General features: G+C 53.5%; 2 protein-coding genes and 2 long non-coding RNA genes across 4 annotated transcripts; 1 reads left to right on the top strand and 3 right to left on the bottom strand.

Annotated features, from left to right (window-relative positions):
* Positions 1-8,333: 8,333 nt before the first annotated feature.
* On the bottom strand, positions 8,334-9,399 carry LOC149913630 (uncharacterized). The gene is made up of 2 exons (XR_016461051.1): positions 9,176-9,399; positions 8,334-8,651 (listed from the first exon to the last, which is right to left on the bottom strand). It is a non-coding gene; the product is annotated as an uncharacterized LOC149913630 (long non-coding RNA).
* A 511-nt stretch (positions 9,400-9,910) lies between these two features.
* LOC149913629 (uncharacterized) lies at positions 9,911-11,024 on the bottom strand. The gene is made up of 3 exons (XR_016461046.1): positions 10,956-11,024; positions 10,329-10,443; positions 9,911-10,018 (listed from the first exon to the last, which is right to left on the bottom strand). It is a non-coding gene; the product is annotated as an uncharacterized LOC149913629 (long non-coding RNA).
* Positions 11,025-11,231: 207 nt separating this feature from the next.
* On the bottom strand, positions 11,232-13,505 carry LOC149913628 (coiled-coil domain-containing protein 81-like). Its single transcript, XM_090129249.1, has 5 exons — positions 13,363-13,505; positions 13,084-13,145; positions 12,495-12,648; positions 12,033-12,289; positions 11,232-11,834 (listed from the first exon to the last, which is right to left on the bottom strand). The coding sequence occupies exons 1-5, from the start codon at positions 13,475-13,477 to the stop codon at positions 11,745-11,747; spliced, it is 678 nt and encodes a 225-aa protein (XP_089985375.1). The 5' UTR covers positions 13,478-13,505; the 3' UTR covers positions 11,232-11,744.
* Positions 13,506-14,074: 569 nt separating this feature from the next.
* LOC116241759 (olfactory receptor 14C36-like) lies at positions 14,075-18,847 on the top strand. The gene is made up of 3 exons (XM_090129248.1): positions 14,075-14,153; positions 15,785-16,066; positions 17,768-18,847. The coding sequence occupies exon 3, from the start codon at positions 17,791-17,793 to the stop codon at positions 18,748-18,750; it is 960 nt and encodes a 319-aa protein (XP_089985374.1). The 5' UTR covers positions 14,075-14,153; positions 15,785-16,066; positions 17,768-17,790; the 3' UTR covers positions 18,751-18,847.
* Positions 18,848-21,033: the final 2,186 nt, after the last annotated feature.

Raw genomic sequence — 21,033 nt, 5'->3', positions numbered from 1 at the left:
CCTCTCTAACTGGGGCCGTGACTTTAAGCTCCTGGACTGGTTCCTGCCTTTTGGGCTCTGGCCCAGAGTCACCAGGGCTGATACCAAATTTTAAGAAAACAACACGAGGGCCACCCAGTGGCGTTATCTGAAGTAACAAAACAGAGAAATTAAGATGCCTCTTGTGTAAGCAGCCTGGCTCATCCTCTCGCTCAGGCACCGCATGATCACACGCAGGAGATGTTGCCCCCAGGCTGCCCCCAGCTTGGAGACTGAAGGATTTGGGCTTCCAAGCAACCAGCAAGCATTTGGATGAGTCAGCCCTCTGGTTTTTGTGAGAACAGACTAGTCCACCCTGAAAAGCCATCTCGGCAAAGGCAGAATAGCTTTGTTCTTGGGCTGCAGCACTCCGTGGCCAGCGCTGCTCAAACACCGGGCCTGCATTTCTTCCTGGGCATCCACACGTGCTGAGTCTCCTGCAGCTTGCTGCAGGGGTTGTGGCTTCCTGCTGAGGAGTTCCTCCCGTTCTTCTGCAACTGCCCCCCAGCATCACTACCGCCTCCTCTGCTACCGTACCGGGAGATGCTTCAGGTCCAGTAGCCTGCACTTCCTTCCTCCCATCAGCAGCTGCTCCTACTGACCTTCATTCACACTGGGATACCGTCCACTTCTAGCGCCAGCTGACCTGCAAGACAGAGGAAGGAAATGTGGCCTTAGCACAAATGCAGAAGCCCAAGGCTGTGCCACCACCATGTACTGCAGCCTTGGGAAGTCAGCTGCAACTGCAAGCTTTGTCAGAATTAAGGCAGGCACTGTAAATGAAGTGTGACTTGTGAACTGAATTGCCACAGTCAGAAATAAATAGTGAAATCGCTTACTTAACTGTAGGTGGACTTGGAATTGAAGGGTACAAGACAAATGAGGAACACTTGGCAACTCAGGCAAGCTGAACAGTGCAGGGAAGATTGTCGCATTTCTTCTCCTCCCGGCCCAGAAATTAATTTTCCTACCTTAAAATGAAAAGGGAAAAGAGCCTGACTTAAAGTAGACACAATACAGCCTCACATCACAGGAAGAAGCTGGAGAGCTCTTGCGGCACAGAGCTCACGGCTGTGGAAATTAAAATGGCCTCTAAGCTTTTAAGCAAGATGAAAGACGAGGTGAAATGCAAAACGTCAGCACTTCCTGCAGAGCACATCACACAGCTGTAGGCACCAGCTGAGAGGTAACAGGTCAGAAAGGAAGACCTTACTATGTGAGCACAGGGACAAGCTACTCTTCTGCTGGGCCTGTGTTCACAGTGAGGCTTTCCCTCAAGAGCGCTGCTCAAGCTGCTGCTGTCTCCAGCTGTTGGTCACTTCCCCCTTCTGGACGCTGTGCCCACAGGTCATTCTGCTTTGGGCAAAGCCTGCTGGCTTAACTCCAAGCCAAGGTCACAGGCCACGCTCATCCAGCTGGTTTGCCTGAAGGGGCTCAGAGGCCACGCGTGGGATCCTTTCTGCTGGTGGTTCTCTCCGGGCAAGAACCTCCACTCTCAGAGCAACAGCCAAGAGCCGGAAGGCAGAAAAAGCTTCCAATCCCCGTGGATGTGGCTGTCTGCAAAGACAACGGCTGCTCTTCAGCAGGGCGATGCTCATCCAGCAAAGCACTCACCCAGCAGATGCCCTTCCTTACACTCAGAACTGTCCCACAGTTGTGCAGCCCGTGGCATTGCATTTCCAACCAAAGTTCACATCCTGTTCCACCTGGACTGCCACAAGTCCGTGGGGCCAGATGAGATTCATCCAAGCGTGCTGGGGAGCTGGGGGAGGTGAAAAGCCAAGCTGCTTTCCATCATCTGTCAGCCTTCCTGGTCAACTGGAGAGGCACTTTGGCCACCACAAACCCCAGGCACCGCTATGGGCGTGGGGCAGAGCAGCTGGAAGTCAATGTAGAGGAAACGGACCTGGGGTAATGGGTTGGCACGCAGCTGAGCCAGCAATGTGCCCATGTGGCCAAGAAGACCAGTGGCATCCTGGCCTGTATCAGAAATGGTGATGGCAGCAGAGCAGGGAAGTGATTGTCCTGCTGCACTCAGCTCTGGTGAGGCTGCAGCTCGAGCGCTGTGTTCAGTTCTGGGCCCCTCATTGCAAGAAGGATCTCAGGGAGACCTCATTGCTCTCTGTAACTCCTGAAGGGAGGCCGTGGTGAGCTGGGGGCTGGTCTCTTCTCTCATGTAACAGCGATAGGACGAGAGGGAATGGCCTCAAGTTGCACCAGGGGAGATTCAGGCTGGACGTTAGGAAATATTACTGCTCCAACAGAGTGGTCGGGTGCTGGAATGGGCTGCACTGGGAGTGGTGGAGTCACCAGCCCTGGAGGAGGTCAAGGAACACTGAGACGTTGTGTTGAGGGACACGGATTAGTGAGAGCTATTGGTGATTTCAACCCTGGTGATGGTGTGATTCTGTGATTCTGGATCGGGGATTCAGGGGGTACACTGGCGGAGGGGGGGACAAAGGAAGAGGAGCATCAGAATGGGGGAATAGGAGGGGTGGGACAGGGGAAGGGGACGAGGAAAGGCACCCTGGGGGTCAGAATGGGGAATGGGGAGGGAACTGAGAAGGGGGCAGTGAGGTGGGGGGTGGAGGAGGACTGCAGGAATCAGAATGGGGGAACTGGAGTTGGGAGGGTGCTCCAGTATTCAGGTGGGAAGGGGAGCACAGAGGAGAGTTTGACCCTGGAGGTCAGAAAGAGGGACTGGGGGGTTGCGGGGGGACACAGAGCACCTCCTGCCTCCGAGCAGAGGCCCTGAGTGACACAGAAGCCCCACGGGGGCAAAGCAGTGCAGCACGCGGCCCCTGGCTCCCTTAGCCCCAGTCCCCATCTTGGTACCCCCCTATCCCCCCAAACACCCACCTGTAGAAGCTGAGGCGGCGCACACTCCCCCTCTGGAGTATCACATCCAGGTCTGGGGCCTTCAATACAAGGAAGGCAGAGAGATGTTGAGAAGGTGCAGAGGAGTGCCACAAAGATGATCAGAATGCTGCAGCACCTCTCCTAAGAAGACAGGCCAAGGGAGCTGGGCTTGTTCAGCTTGGAGAAAAGAAGGCTGTGGGGTGAGCGAATGGCAGCCTTTCAGGACCTAAAGGGAGCCTCTAAAGAGGAGGGAAGTCAACTCTCTGAAAGGGTAAAGAACAGCAGGACAAGGGGAAATGGTTTGAAGTTGAGGCAGGGAAGATTTAGGCTGGATGTCAGGGAGAAATTCTTTACTTGCAGTGCTGAAACAGCTGCTCAGAGAGGCTGTGGATGCCCCATCCATCCCTGGAGGTGTTCAAGGCCAGGTTGGATGGGGCCCTGGGCAGCCTGGTCTGGTATGAAATGTGGAGGTTGGTGGCCCTGCCTGTGGTGGGAAGGTGGTAGAGATGATGCTTAAAGTCCATTCCAACCTGGGCCATTCTGTGTGATTCTGTGACTCTATCCTGCTTCTATCAGCGCTCCAGGCCATCTTGCAGGCTGTTGTGCAGAGCGCAGAGCTCTGCTTCCCGGCCCTGTGCTCTCCAGCACTCTCGTGTGAGTTCCGCCTCTCCCAGGAATCTCCTGGTCCCAGGAACCTCAGCTGCTCCCCTGCATACACATCTGCGTGCACATAGGTGTGCAGAACCACACACCCATGTGCAAAGACTTCCCCGCACACAAACCTGTGCATTTACACGCACATGCAAGCACATCCTTGCACACCTGCATGCACACTCCACCCATGTGCATGCAAATGTGTGAAAAAACACACAGCCGTGTAGAAAGACCTTGATGCACACATCAGTGTTCATATACAAACACACGTGTGCAGACTCATCACTTTGCACACCCACATGCTGGAGTACAAGAGCGCAGCTGCAGACTTGCACACAGCCATGTGCACACACACACATGGAAAACTAAAAACCCAGGCCATTCTATGATTCTATGATCTCTGCACACCCCTGTTTGCACACATACCTGCACTCACAGCTCTATGACCAAATGCCACTCCCACGGCACAGCCAACACGCAGACGGTGGGAAATGTCAGGAGGAAAGATGCCCCATTATGCTCCTTCATTCTCCTCTCTTTAATGAAGGCACTGGGGCACAGCTGTAGCCCCATCCTGAGATGAGGGTTGCTGTGCGATTCCTCGTTTGGACGCTGCAGGTTAACCTGGAGCGCAGTCTGAGGGACACTCCTCATGTGCTCTGCAGATGGAAGATGTGCCAGGAGCAAAGAAAAGACTTCCACAGGCAGCGCAGGGATGGCGTTCCTGGGCCGGGCGGAGACATACAGAGCAGTGCCCGCTGCCCTGGGATCTGCAGCACTGCAGAAGGGCTCAGGGTGCAGCACTGTGGCACAATTCAGTGAGGACGCCTGGTTCAGCAGCCCCACGTGGGCTGTGGGGGTCCTGGGACGGTGATGGGGGTCCAGTCAGAAACTGTGGGGATCTGTGAGATCCAAGGGGGTCCTGGAGTGGGTAAGGCAGGTCCAAAGGAGGAAACAGGGAGGGGATAAGGAGGAAGCCCAGAGCAGGGATAAGGGTTGTTGATGGGAACTGTGGGTCACTGTGAGGTCCTGGGCTGGGTGAGAGGGAGGTGTACCAGGTCTGAGGAGGTCCTTAATGAGCTATGGAGATCTGTGGGGGGTTGTATGAATATACATGTGGGGGACATGGGATGGATGTGGAAACAGAGCCTGCAGGAGCAGAATGCTCTTCAGGAGAAGGTAAGACATGCGCTGCAGGTGGGACACAGACATATGGGGAGCTATGGGGACATAGAGGGAAGGGTGGGATGTGAGGAGTGGTCTGAGGTAAAAAGGTGGGGCGGTGTTGGAAGGCCTTTATTTCTTCCTGAGATGGGACTGGGGGTCCCTGTAGCCCAAAGGTGGGGCCACGATCCATGACCCCACATGAGCCAAACCCCAAGATGACCACATAACCCTGTGTGTGCGTGACCCCATGGCGGCGCGTGACCCACAGCCCTGTGTGAACCATACCCCCACACGACCCTGGGACTCCCTGACCCTGCCTGCCCCCATCACGCTGCGACCCAACATTTTGTAGCCCCAGAACTCTGGGATCCCTGCCCCCAGCTCACCCCCACCATATAACATTCTGAGACCCGTAACTCCATATCACCCAACCTGACCCTATGTCACGGAATTAACTAGATCAGTTTATGCCCGTGACAGGGGGCAGTAGGCCCCTGCCCTCCCCACCCCCCACCTGGGCCCACAAAATGGGAAGGAAGGGGGAAAAGGAAAAAAACAGCGGCAACTATCTATGGAGGTAAACTTATTTTACTAACTATGATATCGGAATGCAAAATAATACAATATAATACAATCTAATTGAAATTGAGACTAATAAATCAAATAAGATATGAGAGAGAGTTCCCGAGACCGAGTCAAACCTGAAAAAGCTTGGAACGGCTAGGAAAGCACCCTCCAGCACCCACTGCCAGGCAGTAAGAGACTGCCCCCCCCCGGAAGGGTCAGATCCCATGACTTCCGCAATGTATAGGGATAGGTACGTAGAATTAGAGCATTAACACTTCCAGTACATGATGTTTTGATGTGGAATATTGAAAATCAAATAAGCAAAAACCAAAACCATGACACCAGCACAAAATTAGGACTGCAAAGGTGTTGTAAGGCCACACAGGGAGAAATTAGAAGGGCAAAGCACAGCTGGAGCTTCATCTGCCTTCTGCCATTAAGGACAATTAAAAATGCTGTTCTAAATATATGAGCAACTGAAAGAGGACACAGGAGAATTCTCATCCTTTATGAGATGTGGGGGAAATGCAGGGAGGGAAAGGATGAGGTCCTTAGTGCTTGCTTGCCTGAGTCAAGTTCTGTGAGGATTCTACGATTCCTTGATTTTGGAGTACTTCAAGGGCAATTAAGGGTAATTTTTTTCCTCCATTCTATCACAGTGCTATGTATTTTGACTGTATTTTTAAGATGTAGATGCTATGATGTTTCCACGATCATTCAGTGCTTCCAGATTCTCCAATTCTATGATTCACAGAATCACAGAATTGGAAGGGACCTAAGAGATCGTCGAGTCCAACCCCCCTACTAAAGCAGGTTCTATACAATAGGCTGCACAGGTAGGCATCAGGATGGATCTTGAATACTATCAGAGAAGGAGACTCCACAACCTCTCTGAGCAACCTGTTCTGGTGCTTCATCACCCTTACTGTACACAACTTCTTTCACATGTCTGTATGGAACTCCTTATGTTCAAGTTTTAAGCCGTTGCTCCTTGTCCTACCACTACACACCAAGAAGAGCCTGGCCCCTACCATTTGCCTCCCACCTCCCTTTAAATATTTATGAACATTCATCAGAACCCTCCTCAGTCTTCTTCTCCCCAGGCTGAACAGCCCAAGGTCAAACAGCTTTTCCTCATATGGGAGATGCTCCAGGCCCTTTATCATCTTTGTCACCCTCTGATGAGCTCCTTCTAGGAGATCCCTGTCTTCTTTGAACTGGGAGCCCAGAGCTAGTCACGCTCTTCTAAACGTGGCCTCCCTAGGGTACAGTAGAGGGGTAGGACCACCTCCCTTGTCCTGCTGGCCACGCTCCTTTTAATGCACCCCAGGATGCCATTGGCCTTCTTGACCACCAGAGCACACTGCTGACTCATGGCCAACCTGTCATCCACACCCCAGGTCCTTCTCCGCAGGGCTCCTCTGCAGCAGCTCATGCCCCAACCTGTATAGAAACAAGTGTGAGAAATACCCAGCTTCAATAATGTTTGTTCAGGCAAAGATTTCAGTGAAGCAGCAAAGTTTTTTTTTATTTGTTGCAACAACAGGCATGCACCCCCTCCTAACAAGGCAGAAAACGCGCACTGATCAGTGAAACACTTCTCATTATATATCCTTTTCTCCCATCAGAGGAGACGCTTTTCTGTTTCCCGCCTGGGTGGGTACTCCAGGCTTATCATCCACACGATGCATTTATTAATCCATTTTTCCATATGAGGTCTATCAGCAACCTATTGTTTTTAGGATCATTTTGTCCATTTCTATGGACATAGGAGGGCAATATTTCTTGACACCATTAAACCTGTTTTATCCTGTGCCAGGCTTTCCTTTCTCTGCTCTGTATTTTTCCTTTCCTTATTACATATGAAAGCCATGTTTAAGAAGAAACCCAGATTATAAAATATCTAAAGGTTACTAAGCTCCAATTCCTGATTTATGATACCTATTATGCTGTGCTAGCAAGCATAAATAAATAAAATAAATTTATTTAGCAGTCTTTCCCATGCATATTCCTTTACAAAAGCTTGCATTGTTCATCTATGATCACAGTGGATATTGCCCAAACTCTCTTGATTAATTTCTTACCACCATCAGGACATCACAGCCTCCGCTCTATCCTGCTGCTCAGCATCTTTTCTGTGAAAAACAACCCAACCAGCCATTTATGCAGCCATTCTGTAAGAAAATTGCAAGTTCAGTAACTTGGTACTGGAAGTTTCTACTGCAAAAACACAATCTGTCACGCATGCATTTATTGCTCCACAGGTGAGACACCTGTGCCCCCAAAAGGTGCCCCCTTTTGGCCTTGGCGTAAGGCTTGCTAAAGTGATGCACCCTTTTTGCCTTCAGACGCACGATTTTGCTGAAGGATTGCACCTTTTGACCTTGTGGTTAGACTTTTTGCCTAAGGGGTGCCTCCTATAGGTCTGTGGTGTCCTATTGGCCTCACACACACTGGGCATAGGACCTGGTTAGGGGACAATATGCCCACCCCACAGAGGGAAGCACCATGGGCAGGTGTCCGATAGGTGTCTGGAGCTGCTCCCAGTGGCGTGCAATCCACCAGGGCTCTGTCTGGGCTGTGCCAAACCTGTGGAGCCCGAAGGCTTGCCTCTCCTCAGTGCCCGGGGCCTTCAGAGGAGGAATCCTCCCAGCAGCCGTTCGGCGGCTCTGCGCTCCCCATCCTGCTCCAGAGGGGAGCCCTCGTGTTTGAGCAGCTCATCCCTCGTGTTTGAGAACCATCCCTGTCCCTCAGGCTGACGGGCAGCTATCACAGAGTGCCTTGTGATAGCTCACGTCACAGCCACGTGCTGTCACGTCCGTAAGATCACAGGATTCAAAGCTCTCTGTCCTTCCACACTGCGGGCAGCACTGAGACAGCCCCGCTTCCATCCGTGTGTTGGGCCGGCTTCGGAGCCACAGCCCAGCTGAGAAAGCCTTCCTCCTCATTCCCGTGAAAGAGCACTGGGAAGAAATGAAAACTGCACCATCTATTGCAAGACCTCTGTTCTACTTTTCTCCATCTCTTTCCAGGCGGTCAAATGTGAACACCAGGCACGGACTCAGAAGTGAAGGGTGGTCCGAATCATTTATTAAAGATTTTCCAATCACTTAGATACATTTACAAGTTTCCTTTTTTGGCTTTCCCGTCCGCCTTTACAACTTTCCCATCCACCTTTACACATCAACAGAGTATTCCACAAACACTCTCTGTGCATGCATGCGGGCGCTTATCCACTCTGAGCTGTGAGCCGTTCCTTTTGCTTTTCTCTTTTCTAGAGATATCCTTGGTTCTCAGCCTTGCGTTCACATCCTGTTTATCTTGCTCCACAGCATCTGCTCTGATAGTCTTTCTTATATTTTCATGGTTACAAGACCAATTATTTTCTGTAAAAGAAGAGAAACTGTTCTCAAACAATAGCACAGGTCTGGGGAGCAGTTTGCCCACACACAGACCCCACGGGAGGCTTCAGGTCAGGACGCTGAGGGCAGGGCAGCCATTTCACTCCCTCTCTCTACCTGTTCCCTAGCAGGTGTCCAGCTGCAGTGTTTGGCTCCTGAGCTATGCCACCCCCATCCCCAAAGCCCTGCTCTTCCCACCAGGGACCTAGAGGAGCATCGAGCCGGAAAGAAAGTCTCCTCTCTGGCCCCAAGCAGCCTCGCGCTTAGCTGGGCCTTCCAGATGCTGCCAAATCGTGGGCCTTGGTGCGTTGGGTGTGTCCGCAGAAGAGAGCAAGACACTGGAGAAGGAGGAACTCGCCTCTGGTGATGCACCAGCCCAAGGCTCCAGGAAGCGTAGCCGTCCCATCCCTCAGAGCCAAGGGGTCTTGGGAGAGTCCCCGCTGTTCCTCCACCTCTGCCTTTCTACAGGGAGATGGCACCCCGGAATGATACGGATAGGAATCACGCACCTCCTTCGCGCCCTGTCTCGGGCTCGACGTCGCTTGCGGAAGCGTGGTGGTGGCATCAGAAAGTTGGGGTCGTAGGTGGGCTTCTCAGGCAGACTGTGCTCAGAGCTTGATGGTGACTGAATCACTATTTTGGGAATTATCATTGGAGCCTGGGCTCCGTGAGGGCCACTCGGCTTCTCTTTGTTTGTCTCCAGCACTGTGCCATCACAGGAGATTTTCTCTGCTCCTCGTCCTTCTCCTCTGATGCTCGGAGATGCCACTGCCTGGGCTTGACCTGCCTCTGGTGCTGGAGCTTTGGCTGGGTATTTGCCCAGGAACTGGCTTGTCAGTGCTGGCTTCACTGCTCCTCTTTCTTCTTCTTTACACCTCTGAGCCTTCATTGCCTGTGCTGGAAGTATTTCTGATGTTTTTCTTGTGGTGATGAGTTTGCCCTGAAACTGGGTGGTGAGCGCCGGCTTCACTGCTCCTTGTTTTCGGAACCATTGAGATTCCACTGCCTGAGCTCGACCTGACGCTTGTGCTGGAGCTTTGGCTGCGTGTTTCCCCTGAAGCTGGCTGGGCAGCACCGGCTTCAGCGCTCCTCTTTCTTCTTGGCACCTCTGAGGTTCCACTCCATGAGTGCGACCTGTTTCTGGTGCTTTTCCTTGGGCTGGAGGTTTGTGCTGACCTTGACTGGTCAGCACTGGCTTCACCACCCCTGGTTCTTCTCTGCACCTGTGGGCTTTTGTTGCCTGTGCTGGACCCGTCGGTGGTGCTGAGCTTTTGGTAGTGCCTTCGCCCTGGGTTTTGCTAGGCACAGCCATCTTTTTGGCAGAAGACACCGCTGGGACCACTGGAACTTGACTGAAAGAACAGAGCAGAGGGGGTCCATGTCAGTGGGTGATGGCTTTGGGGCCGCATCCTGCAGCCTTGGCTGTAACGCAGCCTTCCCCACGCAGAGCTCACAGGTTGCGCTGGGGCTCTCCTGAGGGCTGGAGAGGGGTCAGCACTGTGAAATGGGGGGCTTCCGGCAGCCCCATCCCACCTCTCCATCTGCTGCATTCAGTGCTGCTGGGCAGCCCCAGACAGGGACTGTCAGAGGCTGGAGAATGGGCTCTTGCTGGGTCACTGAAACGCCCCCAAAAGGATCCCAACCCCGAGCACCCAGTCTCACCTGGACACAGAGCTCTTCTGGTCGACCCTTGTTGTCTTTGCAGAGCATGTGCCCTCTCTGCTGGTAATGCTCAAGCGGCCAGGTAAGGGTGGCAGTTCAGGAATTTTCCCTGGAACTGGGAAGGACAGATCTCGTCAGAGGAGATTCATTGGGAAATTGCTGTCCCTGTGGCATGCAGAGGTGCTCAGGCCTGTCCCAAAGCACCTGAAGAGGGCCGCTCCACTTCCCTCACAGACACTCTCTCCGGGGACCTCTGTCCCTCTTGCCCAGCTCCTCCTCTCAGAGGTGCAGCTCTGATTTGGGCCTGCCTTCCTGGCATTTGTTTTGGGAAAGAGGAGCCGGGTGGTGTCACCGGGTGAGGTGACAGTCTCTTTTAGGGGCTCATTTGCTGGGGGGAGGACAGGGCTGAGGATCCCCCATCCTCCTGCCATACCCAGGGATGGGGCGCATGGGAACAGCACGCCCCGCATCTGAGATGTCATGAGGCTAACATGTGGTTAGGAGAGGCTGTGGCAAGCTGGTGTGAATCTTTTCACAAGTCAGAGCCTTAGGATGGTCACCGAGTGGGCATTTTCCCATCACAGTTTGTCTGTGTGGGGCATGGAAAGGAGCTGGCTGCTGCTTTACCTTTCTTGCTCTGGCCAAGAGGTGGCAAACGCTCTGCTTTCTCGTGCTTGCCCTCACCAGGGACTTCTCCCGAGGCTTTGGATGGTTTCCTGGGAGGTGGTTTGGGGACCAACTCCAACTGAAACCTGTACAAAAGGAGAAGACACAGGGGTGACCCAGTGCTCCAGCAGCCCTTGCTGCTCACCGGGATTGCCTGCTCACAGGCCGATTTTCACATTGCATCAAGGTGCACTATTCTCCAGAGTTGACTGTGCCCTGGTTCCAGGGGCTGTCCTGGGAAATAGGGCCACCCAGCCAAGAAGTCCAGGCCACGATGGGGAGAACATGTCACCTAAATTCCTTCATCTCTCCCATCAGATCTACCTCGCAGAAATCTCTACTCTTCCAGGACGTGTAAAATAGGTACCCAGTGGGAATTCTCAAAATGCCCACCTCTGGAGAGAAGGTAAAATCTCCAAGAGGGAATGCCCTGGATAATCTGTTCCCTAAGCAACGTGACCTGTGGCCTCAGCTGACAGCAAACACCAGGGGAGCCAGATATGCTGACTTTAAGAGAAAGCACTATGCTGATTGTGGAGCTGGGTGAAGGTCCCATGGCCAGATTCGGTGACTGTCCTGCAGGGATGGGGACTTGATGATACTATTGGAGCTGATAAAGGATCGACAGGATGGAAACAGCAGCGGCTGCCCTGAGTCCTGGTGGCAGGACAGCCGTGGTCACAAGGAGTAAAAGATACCGAAGGAGAGCTGAGCAGCTGCGTCGAGCAGAGGCTCCAGCCACAAACATACTCACTCAGGAAAGACGACGACCCGGCCAGAGAGCGTCAGGGAGGCCACCGCTGCCACCCGGGACACCACCATGTCCAGCAGCCAGGGGACCTGCAGGGGAGGAACAGGGAGGTTGTGGAACATCCTTGTGATGGCTGAGGCACTCGGGAGTGGAGGGCCCGAGGCAGGGAGAACTGACAGCACTGCGGCTCTTGCCTGCCCCAGCAGCTGGCCAGGTCCTGGCAGGCCACACGCAGGCAGGGTAAGGGCTGTGGGACTGCCCGGGCCAGGGAGAAGCCAAAACCTCACCTTGAAAACTGCTGTTTCCAGGTTCACTTTCCCACAGACCTTCTCGAGGAAGTCGTAGTAGAATTTCATCTGAGCCCGTGCTCCTTCTAAGATGAGGACTCCTATGTCCTTCAGGACAAAGGCAATGTTCTCCCCCTTCTTCAGGCAGCGGGAGACGAGAGATGTGGTGTTACATATGCAGATCTCCCCTCTCTGCCGGGACACAGATGCAGCTGCGGCCACCTGAGTGTACTTGATGGTCTCCGCCTCCTTACGGCCTGGGAAATCACACAAAAGAGTCGGAGTTGGTCATTTAGCAGCCCTCGTGCCCGTGCTTCTGAGTGCTACTCATTGTATTTGCCACCCAGGACAGCCCTGGGTTTGGACTGGCTCCACGGAGGGGGCCGTTTGCTTTGGGCAGTGGAGGCAGTCGTCCTGTTTGCCCCGTCTGTGCAGGCAGCAGGAGTTTAGTTCTCCTCCTACCTGGCAGGAATTCCGCATCACCCATCAGACTGTGGACGTCGAGAAGGTTCCTGGCCAGGCGAAACGCAGGCCACTGCACAACCAGGGTCCCGTCCTTAGCCTGGATCTCTTTGGAGATGATGTCGAAGGAACCGAAGGTGGGAATTCGGACCCCCTACACGTGGGAGAGAAGGGAAGGGCCAAAGGGTTAAGGCTGAAGGAAAGGACCAGAGGTTGCCCTGTGCAGGGACTGTGCTTCAGGTCCCCTGCCGCTGTCCAGAGGTGCAGGCCAGGGCAGCTGGGAGAGATTTGGGAAGGAGCTGCCCAACCCTCTCCTTCCCACTGCCCTCCAAACTGCAGCACAGCAGTCCTGGCAGAAGCAGCCTCAGGGAATCCAGAGGCCTCCAGCGACTGGGATCAGCCCTGAGATACAGCACCACCTGCCCCAAGCGGTACCGCGCCTGTGGGAGGCCCATTGGTGCTTCGCAGGGACTTTGGGGGGGAGTTTCGTGCTTTCCGGGGAGGGGAAGAGTCAGTGCACGGCGTGGCCCAGGGCCAAGGGGACTGCCCACCCCTCCAACAGAGCAGCGGGAAGCGGGTGCTGACCCACCTTGTGCAGCAGGAGGTGTTGTTGCACACAGACGGCCACCGCGTCCCAGACGGCTACTCGCTCTGCAGGGCAAAGGAAAAGCAGGTCACACTCTGCGTCTGCCACTTCTCAGCACTGCGAGTGCCTGAGAGCGGCAGTGAGGTGGCAGATGGAAAAGGTCACCGCTGTCCCCGGCCCCAAACAGAGGCGGTCCCGAGGCAGTCAGAGTGCTGGCTCTGGCCCACTCGTTGCCAGGACCCGGTCGCAGCAGTGCCCTGTGGTGGCTGTGGATCCCGGTACCTTTGGCGGTGACATCGGGACTTCTGGAGGCACGCTCCGTTGCGGGGCCATCCTCCCAGAAGCTTATCTTCTTCCGTATCGCACGTGCAGATCGCTCCTTGTTGGCACCAGCCATGTGGGAGCTGATCCCTTCCAGACGCTTCCAGTCGTCAGCCAGAAGCTCCTTCAGGATGCAGCACCCACCACTGTGCAGCCGCTTTTATAGTGCTCCTGGTGCCGTGTCACAGAGCACCCATTGTGACACCGTAGCAACGGGGCCAGTGCTGGCCGTTGCCCATTATGACGCTGGCACCAGCAACCTTCTGCCTGCCCTGACGCTGCAGGAGCCCAGCTCTGAGGGTAGGAGGCCCTGCAGAGGGATCTGGATAAGCTGCAGCGCTGGGCTGGGGTGATGCGATGAGGTCCAACAAGGCCAAGTGCCGGGTCCTGCGCTTTGGCCACAACAACCCCATAACAAAATATGCACCTAGGGCAGGCTGGCCTCAGAGCTCAATGAAGATGAAGGGGCAGGTTTTGCTTTCTTTGACATGGGACTCGTTCTCAGCCAAAATAAGTTTAGAAAACTGTAGGCTCCCAGCCCTGACACCTCCACAGTGCAGAAGAGAAATGACCTGCAGCGCTCTTGGGAATTGCTGGGAGCTGTCACAGTTCTTCACTGCGGGAAGGGGACTGCTGGAACCAATCCATTCATCATCAGCATCAAACAAATTGAGTTTTGAAGTTCAGCTTGGAACTGCCTGGGCTTCCCCTCCTGTCCTGCAGAAGAAGAAGAGTCAGAAATACCACTGTTGGTTAGTAGGATCCAGAAAATAAATAATATATCCCTCTGTATGAGATATACTGAGACTGCCTTCAGTAGTCACAGAAGAAGACACACAGATTCCAAAACTTACCAATTTATCCTTCTCTTTAGTGTAAACAGTGGGTTGCTGTGCTATTTTCTGTGACGCTTGAAAATGAACTGAGCCCATCACTAGTACACAGACCTAACCCCCAAAAGACAACAGTTCTTGGGTACCTGCCCTGGGAGGGTGTGGGGATGCTGTTGAGAATTCAAAATCTCTCTGGAGAAAAGCAAAGTGCTCCTAACTGTGCCCAAAGGAGGCAATGGTAGGGATCGTGCATGCAGTTATCTCCAACAGAGAAAAATATCTTTCAGGAGGACTTTGGGGGTGCTATCCAGTATTCCAGTTTACTCAGGAGTTGGTCAAAACTTACAGTAACTTTCTGTAACTCCTTAACAAATTTATTTAAGAAGTCATCTGGAATGGCTGATCATTAATACTCCAAATACGCAGAGGCTCACCTTCTTCCAGTTGCAGAGCCTATGGTAGGAAAAAATGAACCAATTTCAACAAGCATAATGTGAAACAAACAGGTGGCCTGACAAATTAATACAGAAAAAAGTAATCTCCAACAAAAAATGAGGTATTGAGCATGTGCATCTTATCCAGGGAAGACCACATTTCAGCTTTCAGCTAAGGATCAGCAAACAGCTGGACTGAAAAGGGCTGACACCAGCTGTCTGCCATTTTACATGGCTATGGTCTTACAGAGCAGCATCACTTCTGTGTGTAGTCTGGGCCATCTGAATCACTGGCCATTGCCAGGCTTTCCTGAACTGGGATAACTGAAGTCAGAACTGCAGAGCAGACAGGAAGACAGCTTGTTTCCCCCCTAGATGAGTGACATCCACGCACGTGCTCAGAAGGAGTCTGAGGCATCATGATTTAGCTGCGTGTAGACAGATGTCATCAGTGGCTCTTCCCTTGTGCACTGATGCAGTGACACCATCAGAAGAGGCCACCAGGTTGGCCAAGCAGGATTTGCCCTTGGCGAAGCCATGCTGGTTCTCCCGTATCAGCTGAGACTTCAGTCTCACCGAAGACTGTCACTAGGGATGTGAGTGTTCTCTGAGATTTTCCATCTGAGCCTGCAAACACTCGCACACCTCTTGGAGCACCGCTGGCACCTCTCTTATGGCCAGGTGTCTGTGTGGGAGCAGCTGACCCCCCTGAATGCAGACCAGGGGCTCAGGGCGGGGGATCCCATGCAGGGAACTGCTCTGTGCACACCTGAGATGAACCAGGGGGAATCCTAGCTCCTGTGGGTGTGGGTTGCATGGGGAACTGAATTCTGCTTCAGCGGAGACCTTGCAGCTGGGGGTGAGATGGCTGCATCACGTCTCCTGAATCAGTGCTCTGAGCAGGAGAAACGCGCAGACCCCTCTTTTCTTCTATGTGTCCTTTCATTCTGGATGTGCAGAGGAGAACATCTACACCTCACACAGACAGACACACGTTGCTAGAACAAATCATGCTGCTGGAATCAGTCTCTGTGCACGCTTTAGAGAAGAGCAGTTGTTGCTTCCTTCAGTCTCCTTCAGAACACTTTTCCCAGGGCTGATCCCGCTGCCTTGCAGGAGCTGTGAGCCATGGAGCCCCAGGGACATCAGCAGGAGCTGGAGGGAGAAAGAGCAAGGGAGCCCTTGGGCTGTGCCTCTGCTGCTGAGCTGGGCCGGGCTCCCGGGACACAGGGAGCTCATACAAGTAGCTCATACAGGAACAGCTTGTACAGTGCAGCAGAGCTGGGGCACTGCCTGCAGTGACAATGGGAGGAGAGAAGGCTGAGAGATCCAACACGGTGTATAGAGCGGGACAAATCTGAGTTGTCTGGAGGAGCAGCTCTCACAGACATTGATACGGTAAGGTGCAGGCTGGCTGGGAAGTGTGAAGGAGTATCCTAGAAATGCTTTCTGCACCAGGGTCATCCATACTTATTTACTGTGGAGAAGGACCTGCTCTGGATGAGGGCTTCCCTGCTGCAGCACAGAGCACAGCCCTGAGGGCTCCGTGTCCCATGTCGGCTGCAGGCTGTGCAGCCGGGGGTGCAGCCGGGTGCCCAGGGCTGTCCTGCAGAGCAGGTCCCTGCTGTGCCCCAGGGCTGTGTGCTCCTCTTTCACAGCTGAACTAGAAATAAAGGCTGTGATTTCAGAGAAGTGGAGATGGCCTAGCCATCACTTTGAGGTTTACCAGGATGCACAGCAAGATCCTTTACTGCTCCTCAGCCCATAGAAATCACCATCACCCCATGCTCAGTTTCAGCGGGTTCCGTGTGACCTGGCCTGAAGCTTCTGCACACAGTGAGATGCCCCTGGGCAGTGCCCAATGCCAGGAATCAGGTCTGCAGGGCAGAGCTGAGCACACAGTAGCTGAGATGGGCTCTGTGAGCTCCAGGCAGGGACCTGCGGTCAGAGAAACAGCTGCAGGCAGGGACAGCTGCAGGCAGCAGAGACATGGGCAGGATGGGAGAGGGACCTGCTGCCAGAAAGATGGTGGGAGGGGGATTTGGGCACCTCCCTGCCATCCCTGAAGTGCAGGCATCTTCCCTGCAGCAGCTCCCTGGCCTGTTAATTTCTCCCAGCATAGAGCTCCAGCCCAATGCCACGTAACCTTGGTCATAGCTGCCACTGGACACATTTGGTTGGAGGGTGAGAATTCAGGTGCATCTCAGACACTGACACGGTGGGTTCTGTCATGCAGATATGTCCATGGAGAAAACACATTCATTTCTCCCCTTAACCTCTGAGGCTCTGGGAAATGCTGTTTGTGGGTCTGGGAATGAACTGACATTCCCTTCAGGATACCCTGTTATTGTGGCATTCAACTAGTTTTTGGGGGTGTCTGCTAGGCTGCAGGTGCCTCTGGATCTCCCATAGCATCTCTGTGTTAACCAGCAGCCCCACAGAGAGAACAACTCAGTGTTAAGACCATGGAAATGAACACATGAAGATAGCAGAGCTGAGCTCCTCAGTTATGATGAGAAAGGAAAGGAGTCGAGAGTTCTGCTCTTCTTACCTGGATTCCTCAGCTCTCAGCAGAATCCAAAGTCTTTTCATGGGAACAACTGAGTGCGACCATCCACAGGTGCCAGCACGGGGCAGCCACGATCTTGACTAAAGGACAGACCAGCTGACCTCTCTGCACTGAGGGATAACGCCATTGCCTTGCTGGACCCCAAATATTTCACTTTGCATGCATAGCAAACACCAAGAGTTTCTATTGTGTAGTGGGTCAAAAAGGAAAAGATAAAGAAAGCGATATCACAGAGCCCTCCCGTGCTTCTTTGTGAAACTGAGAAAAAACTGCTTTATATCTCATGTACTTTAATCTGAGATCACTCTGTATTTCAACTTTCTTCTTGCTGGTGGCCAGAGCTGACTCCAACAGTCTCCACAGCAGCATTCGCTGTGCCCAGTGGCATCCTCAGCCAACAGCAACCAGAGCTCAAGCAAAGGTCCTGCAGAGAAGGCAGGGGCAGCGAGGGAGGTTTCAGTAAGAAATGAAGTAGGCCTTGCTCAAAAAGGTCTGCTGTAATGTTGCTTTGCTTTTCCTCCCTTTATCAGGTCCCCATGGCCAGCAGCAGCAGATGCCCAACAGCAGCTCCATCAGCGAGTTCCTCCTGCTGGCGTTGGCAGACACGCGGCAGCTGCAGCTCCTGCACTTCTGGCTCTTGCTGGGCATCTACCTGGCTGCCCTCCTGGGCAACGGCCTCATCAGCACAGCCGTAGCCTGCGACCCCCGCCTGCACACCCCCATGTACTTCTTCCTCCTCAACCTCGCCCTCCTCGACCTGGGCTGCATCTCCACCACTCTCCCCAAAGCCATGGCCAATGCCCTCTGGGACACCAGGGACATCTCCTATGCTGCATGTGCTGCACAGGTCTTTTTCTTTTTGTTTTTGTTTTCAGCGGAATATTACCTTCTCACCGTCATGTCCTACGACCGCTACGTTGCCATCTGCAAGCCCCTGCACTACGAGACCCTGCTGGGCAGCAGAGCTTGTGCCACCATGGCAGCAGCTGCCTGGGGCTCTGGGGTCCTCAATGCTGTTCTTCAAACTGCCAACACATTTTCACTGCCTCTCTGCCGAGGCAATGTTGTGAACCAGTTCTTCTGTGAAATCCCCCATCTCCTCAAGCTCTCCTGCTCAAACTTCTACCTCAGGGAATCTGGATTTCTTCTGCTTAGTGCTATGTTAACTTTGGGGTGTTTTGTTTTCATGGTGTTTTCCTACGTGCAGATCTTCAGGGCTGTGCTGAGGATGCCGCCTGAGCAGGGACGGCACAAAGCCTTTTGCACGTGCCTCCCTCACCTGGCCGTGGTCTCTCTGTTTCTCAGCACTGACTTTCTGGCCTACCTGAAGCCCCCCTCAATCTCTTCTCCAGCCCTGGACCTGGTGGTGTCATTTTTTTACTCAGTGGTGCCTCCAGTAGTGAACCCGCTTATCTACAGCATGAGGAACCAGGAGCTCAAGGATGCTTTGAGGAATATGATGACAGCGACACATTTTAGCTGTGCTAATCTTATTGTCTTTCTCTACAGATGACTCTCAGTCTGTCCCATAATGGGCCTATTATATGTCTTTTATGGTTATAACATTTACTTACTCCAATGAATATATTCTCCTTTTTTTTTTTTTTTTTTTTTTTTTTGCTGTTGTATTGTTTTTATGAGTGGTTATCATTAATTGTTACACTAATATTTTGATTCCTTTCACTTCTACTGAGACATCACTCTCTTCCCTTTCTCCTGGAGCCCATATAGAATGTGAGTCAGAGCTGACGCTCATAGTTCCTAGGTCCTGTCTCTGAATATACAGGCAAATGAGATGTCTGCGGTCTTCACCGAGGCAACTGGGATGTAATAAAGACAGGGAAGGGAAGCTGGAGAGGGATTCCTGTCACCTCAGGCATACCTGTACACTCCTATTGCCTTTGGAAATGTTCCACTGTCGTTCCAAGCGTTTTGGACACCCAGAGACTCCCAGAGAAGGGATGGGCTGCACTCATCCCCATCCGTCTGGGTCTGCTTCACACCCTGACCAGTACTGATCAGCCAGTACAGACTCACCCATCTACGGCCAAACTGCTCCAAAGAGGGATGCAGGGCGGTAGGAACTGATCTGGGATTGAAAATTCCCAGCAGATGCAAGCATGACCAGGAGCCTTCTGATCTTGTGGCTGTTCCTCAGTGCCTGTCCTGACTGTGGCAATACCCCAAATCTTTTCCCTGGACAAGATTGTGTGGGTGCTGGGGGCAACTGGAGCAATGTGCACCATACACAGGATGACCCCTGTGCTGGGGGCTCTGCGGGGCTGCAGCTCTGTGAGCCCACAGGAGGAGGGAGCAGGCAGAGGTGATCCTGGGGCCCCTTTGGAGCACCTCATGCCCATGGGGCCCTTGAGCAGGGTGCTTCACAGAAGGGATCCAGCCAGCTTCCTCTTGCAGGAGCAAAAAGGAGACGTTGCCCAAGGAAACAACCACCATTCCTGAGCCTTAAGCCTGTAGTTCCCAGCAGCAGACTCTCACCTCGGACTGCTGAGGGCTGATGGCTGAAATGGGAGCCCTCCATGCTCTGACCGGGCTCAGTGCCTGCACTGGGGAATGGGCAGCCCAGCCCGGTCCCTCTCCCAGTCCAGAGCTCAGCAGAGCCCGGAACAGGGCTGTCCAGGGCTGGTGGGGAAGACTGCTGGAGTAGAAGTGCAGTGGTGAGCTGGGCAGTTTGGGCTGTCAGGGGCCACCCCTGTGCTCAGAGAGCCTTGTCCAGGGCAGTGTGTTGGTGCTGGCCTGGCTGGCTGCTCCTGATTTTCTCCCTGCGCTCCTTGCAGGGCCACGAGTTGGCAGAGCTGCTCTGCAGAGGTGGGGGCTGCGCTGCCCTGGGCCCCAGGATGACCTTCCCTGGCTGTGCTGCTCCAGGGAGAAGCAGACTCAGCCAGGTGGGGATCTCTGCTGCTGAGTCCCTCTCCATCTGCCCTGATAAATCAGCAGCCAAGGATGGTGCTGGGCAGGACCAAGGGGTGCCTCTAAGGGCTCAATAGGCAACTGAGCAATACAGTAAGTCATAGAGTGACAGAATTATACAATCATTTGATTTGAAAGAGACCCTTAAAAGTCATCTAGTCCAACTCCCTGCAATGAACTGGGACCCCTACAGCTCGATCAGGTGCTCAGAGCCTGCTCCAGTCTCCAAGGATGGAGCTTCCAGCACCTCTCTGGGCAACATGTGCCAGTGCCTCACCACTCTTCTCATGAAAGACTTTTTCCTTTAATGCAATCTAAATCTCCCTTCTTTCACTTGGACACCATTTCCCCTTTCATTACAACCGTTCCATCAGGGAGGCCAGCTCTGGCACAGCGGTGCACACTGCCTGCCTGCCTGCAGCCACAGGATGATGCTGTAGAGACAGCAGGGCTGTCACTGAGGTACACCAGACCTGAGGGCTGTCACAAATTCAAGGGCATATGAGGAGGGCATACAAGTGTAAAGAGAGAAGCCCTGACAAACCACTCCCTGCTGCTGCTCATGGCCACGGCTCCAGGAAGCAGCAGCCCTGACTGGAAGACAGCAGAGAGGCAATGGCCACCGGGCAGTGAGGGGCTGCCCCACGGACACCAGGGCTGCAGCTCCGCGTGGCAGCTGGGCTCCTGGTTCCTGCACTCCCCACACCACATGCTGGGGCTGCTCTGCTAGCTCCAGGGGAGATGGGAACCAAGATGAATGATGTTCCGCTGCTGTTCTCCCTATTCAGAGAGCCTCAGTCCTTACATGCAATATGCTTGTAAGAGGTAAAAAGGAAAGGATTCCGAAGAAGACTGGTTTATAATAATA

This window comes from Phasianus colchicus, chromosome 35, assembly GCF_987193195.1.
Source record: "Phasianus colchicus chromosome 35, bPhaCol1.hap1.1, whole genome shotgun sequence".
Lineage (NCBI taxonomy): Eukaryota > Metazoa > Chordata > Aves > Galliformes > Phasianidae > Phasianus > Phasianus colchicus.
The sequence above is the reverse complement of the archived record's forward strand: the minus strand, read 5'-3'. Positions and strand labels throughout refer to the sequence as shown.